Raw genomic sequence first — 5,000 nt, 5'->3', positions numbered from 1 at the left:
GCATATTCCCAAAAAGATGATTTTTATTGAGGTTGGTAGTGGCAGTATTGATATTGCAGAGAGTGTTATTGCAGAGAGTAAGTATACCTAAAATGCTTTGCACAGAGGGTGGCCAGTTGTGTGTGTTTACCTAAGAGGATGAGAATATAACCTTTGCTCAACACACCCAAATCTTTGTGAGAGGCCACACACTCGAAAGGGTGACAGCAACAGCAACACATGAGATTTGCCAGCCTTATATGAACATAACTGTCCCATCACTGTCCCTTGGCCAAGCGGGCGCCATGACCACACAACTAAACAACGCAAAGCTTTGGAAAGGGCCACGCTGCTACTGTTAACATGAGAAGAATGAGTTACAATAGTTTCAGTCACAGAAGGCACAGAACAGAGTGATGTCCCTGTGGATTTACAGACTTGAAGCAATGGCAGTGTATGGTAACAAGACAGCTTAAATAACGAACAATGTATCAGTTTACATTACATTACCATAGTCCTGTCACATATGTTTTTTACAGGGTTGCTGAAAGTCTCTGAACTGTCTGAAGTGAAGCGTTAAGTGTCCGCTAGTTCCAGTTTGAAAGGAGAAAGCATCACGGGGCAGTTCAGTCCAGTCAGATTTTTTGTGAATTTCAGTGTATGTGTGTGTGTGTGTGTGTGCCTTTGTTTGCATGTATATGCAATGTCTCAGTATCTCTTGACCTGTAATGACCTCTAAGCCTTGTGAATTCACTCTCACTCATATAGTGTAATCAGGCAGTGCACAATCTCTGTGTTTAGCAGAAGTAACAAAACAACAGCACAGCCATCTAGAAAAAAAAATAGTCTAACAATATACAAACAAAATACTAACTTAGTACAAATTTGTCCGCATTGTAAATCCAGTTAACAGCACCCAGTCTGTGCAACACAAAATAAAAGGGAACGAGTCAGAATGCAAAACCACAACACGCACCATACAGAAAACACTTCACACAGAGCTTCCAGGGCTTGGTGATTTCCACCCCGGGACACGTAGCAGCAAAATATAAAGTTGACCTTTCGCAGACGTCTATCAGAGCCCTTTTATTTGTTTTTATGACCTGTCGGCCCATTCGGAGGACCACAAGGGGCCATTCTGACAGCGCTATAGCATGCACAGCACTGGGTGTTGTGTTATTCCTTCCTACTCAAATAAGAATGGATCTGCTGGCCGAAACGTGCCGATGCCGTGGCGTGTTCTCCGGGGTCTGTTGCTGTTTTTGCAGGGGCAGATTGTTTTCGTCTTGGAGTGGCTTTTTAGGTTACACCCAGGCTGGCAGGGGTGCTCTGGGCTTGGGGGACGAATAATCAACACCAGTGTCCGGTGTTTATCCAGAACACCACCCTCACACTTTAGTCGTCTGCACCTCTATGAACACTGCTGCTGCTACTGTGTGTGTGTGTGTGTGTGTGTTTGTGTTAATGTGCAGTAATGAGTGTGTTGTCTTAGCCTCTCTGGTATTCTGGTGTTTGGTGTGTGAGAAGTTCATTAGCCTTTGACTTGGTCTGGTAGGTAATGTCAACCACAAAGGGGCACTGTGCTTGTAACACTTCAATCTATACAGTATGCACTGAATAACATATATACTTGTTTAAACTGATGAACTGCTAAAAGTGTGCAATAAGTTAACGGAGTATAGTCAGGTACATGTGCTTGGCCTAACACCATTCTGACTGCATTGTAACATCCTACCTATCCTACCTAACTGATTCCATTGGCTTTTCAATAACACTGTGTCACTGGGAAGACACCCAAATGAGGTGTTGCCATGGTTCTCATCAGCGTTTTTGGCATGGAAGCCACAAGGAACCAATCACTGAGGTCAGCTAGACACAGCTGGTAACAGGAATCCACGACAACCACCTTTATGACATCAACATAACCTCTAATCTTTGAGCCATCCCATTGGTGGGGGAAAGTGCTTGATGTCATTCTCTCCCACCCCATCAGTGACCTCAAAAGAACACTGGATTGAACAACTGAATATTTTGTCCTGTGAACAATGGCCCAGTGCATTTGGTACTACATCTTTGTCCTGTATCATTGACTTCCCAAGTTATATGAAACAACTTCAACATGTTTCTATAATGTTTGTACAGTTTTATGCACTATCACTGTTTAGACTAACACAACAACTTTGGCCAGAATAGCTACGTTTTTCTTGAGAAATGTTAATATCAAACACAATGAGCAGGTCCATGACCATGGCCACTACTGTGGCACCAGCCTTGGAGTAAGATGCTTGACCCAGTGTTCTTTTGGGATCAGTGTACGATGTACACACAGTAAATACTGCTTTGCTTAACAGAAGGAGTTCTCCTTCTCAAAAAAAAAAATGGCTGGCTAAAACAAATGCTCCCTAAAAAGTTGTAACTTTAGTTTTTTTTAAACGTCTATTTACAAGAGAAAATGTTCGCTTCCCTTTTTCCCCCAAATGGAGTATCTATTTGATACATGTTACATCATCACAAGCATAATTTAAAAAAAAGGAAACTTGACATGAAAAGTACATCAAAAGACACATAGTCTTGTAACTTAACCAATCTCTGAAGCAATAGTTGTGCCAATGGTGTGACCAGGACACATTTTTATATATTATCAATAAATAGGCAAATATTTAGAATTTACACACTACACAAATGGTGTGTGTGGTCTAACAGTCTCTGCTTAGGTCTGTTTACCTTTGGCACAGTGGCTGATACATGTGTAGCCACTGTGTGTACGCGCACGCACGCGTGTGTGTGTGTGTGTGTGTAAATAACACAATCATCTCTTTTCCCTCTGGTTGTCATGTAAACATTTCAAAGCAGCTCAGTCATTGGCATCGTATGTGTGGAGAGACTGCTCTGATCCCCTCTAATATCTCTATGTTCTCTCTCATCTATGGACTTCCAGTCATATTCCTATTGAACCCCATCGAGATGAGAGTGTCTCTCCCTCCCCAACAGTTACCATGGAGTCCAGGAGAGATGGACACTGGTCCGTGTCCTTCTCTAAGTCTTTCTCTACCTCTACTTCTCCTCTCCTCTGTAGGTTAACGTGTTGCTGATGTCTAGGGCGTGCTGGTAGACCTGGGTCATGTCGTCCAGGTCCCCGAGCAGTGAGAAGCTGCCGTTGTCTCCGGGCGAGCCGGGAGGGCTGGCACGCGCAATCTTGCCCCCGTGGAGAACTGGCGCAGCAGACATCTGCAGGCCCCGGAAGCCGGCCATCGGGAGGAGGTCCTCGGCCGAAAGGCAGGCTCTGATGCTTGGCTTGGGTGAAGTGGGGGGCCAGTCCATGCCGCCCACGTAGGGCGAGAGGCCCATCTCCTCGTCCACGATGCTGGACGGCCGGCTTTGGCTGCGGGACAGGCCTGAGTCGGTGGCGGAGGATGGGTCGCAGTACAGCTGGACGCTGCTGTGGTTGTTGTGGGTGGAGTACTTCCCGTTGCGCTTCAGGATACCCTTCCTGCCCACTGCCCGGCGGGTCGGGGAGCCGGTTGGGGCTGGTGGCTGGTGCTGGGGCGGGGGCATGGTGACACCGCCCCCTAGCAACTCGGAGGACTCACTGCGCTCTGGAGAGGAGTAGTAGCCGGACTCACGCTGCTGGTTGTTCTTCAGGATGCCCTTCTTGGGCAGCGTGGGCACCATGTTGGTTGGCGAGCCATCCAGGAGGAAGCGTTCGTGCTCCTCCTCAACGTCCTTCCCAAGGCTGGAGGCGGACGCGAAAGCGGTGCTGCAGGCAGCGTCCTGGTACTGGATGGAGCGGCGGAGCTCGATCTCACCCAGGCTCTGTGACCGCTGGTCGCCGCTCGCCCGCGTCTTCAGTATCCCCTTGGGCCGCTTCGGGCCTGGCTCAAGGGTCACATGACCTCCTCCTCCGACATGCACACCGCCAACCACGCTGGCATCATTCTCCTTCGATGACCTCCTCATCCGCTGGCGTGCCGGTGGACCTGACCCTGATCCATTACCATTGGCTGGTTCCGATGCACGCGGCGCCTTGGTGGCTGAGCGGCCATCAGTGCGGTTCTGCCAGTCGATAAAGCGGGCTAACATTGGGGAGGAGCCAGACACGTCCCCTTGCTTGACCTCGCAGTCGCACACACTGGACTTCCAGCCCCAGTTGACCCACCAGTGGTTGGCGATGTCCTCCACTGTGGCCCGGCGCTCAGGGTTCACCATCAGCATCCAGCGGATCAGACCACGCGCATCTGAGATGGACACACACACACATACATACACACACATTAGCCTAAAGGTTACTCTGGTACAGTGCATCAAATGGCAACATTTATGTTTTAAAATTGTACATCATTGTCCCTTACATATAAAATAAATAAAAAATAAAAATTAATAAAACAAATATAAACTATCTTACCTGAGGACTGGGTGGGCTCTCTGTACTCTCCATTGCTGATCTGGCGGATGAGTTTTTTGTGGTCTCCTCCATCAAACGGCATGGTCCCGTACACCAGGGTGTACAACAGCACTCCCAGAGCCCAACTGTCCACCTGGGGGAAAACCAGAGGGAGGGTTAGACAGACCGCACAGTGGGGGTTCAGACAGACTGACTCAAAAGCATTAACCCCTTAAAGGTGTGGGTTTTTGAACATTCTAACATAAGATTGTTCCGCAACAATTCAAGGTTCTAAAATTCTATGTTTAATTCAATGAACCCAGATATTCTTTAGAACGTTCATTTTCCAACATTCCCGTCACTTCCAACACACACCACTCTGTTCATATTAGGCTGCATAACAGGCTGGCTACACCAGGTGCGCAACTGAAGTGTTCCGTTTGCTAAGTGTAAACATCATTTTGGAAGTAAATTGTTTTTTAATATACGTGCCAATTCCATTGATTGTAATGGAGATTAATTGTTGCAGCATACACTTTGAACTAAATGCTTTTGACTGGTTCCAGAGTGTATGGGTGACAGAGCAGTTTTTATAAAGACATTGGAAAGGTCCAAATTCAGTTCACAGTTTTTTTTTTTT

The 5,000-nt window shown here is 47.1% G+C and overlaps 1 protein-coding gene across 2 annotated transcripts in view; it reads right to left on the bottom strand.

Annotated features, from left to right (window-relative positions):
* Position 1: 1 nt before the first annotated feature.
* The window catches only part of nuak1a (NUAK family, SNF1-like kinase, 1a), a 21,539-nt gene continuing 16,540 nt past the window's right edge, over positions 2-5,000 (bottom strand). For both annotated transcript variants that reach the window (XM_048268519.1, XM_048268520.1), the window contains exons 7-8: positions 4,382-4,514; positions 2-4,214 (exon numbers count right to left, since the gene is read on the bottom strand). In XM_048268519.1, the coding sequence (XP_048124476.1) occupies positions 3,034-4,214; positions 4,382-4,514 (1,314 nt within the window). In that variant the 3' untranslated portion in view covers positions 2-3,033. The remainder of the gene's footprint in view (positions 4,215-4,381; positions 4,515-5,000) is intronic.

The sequence above is a fragment of the Alosa alosa genome, chromosome 17 (genome assembly GCF_017589495.1).
Source record: "Alosa alosa isolate M-15738 ecotype Scorff River chromosome 17, AALO_Geno_1.1, whole genome shotgun sequence".
NCBI lineage: Eukaryota > Metazoa > Chordata > Actinopteri > Clupeiformes > Clupeidae > Alosa > Alosa alosa.
The sequence above is the reverse complement of the archived record's forward strand: the minus strand, read 5'-3'. Positions and strand labels throughout refer to the sequence as shown.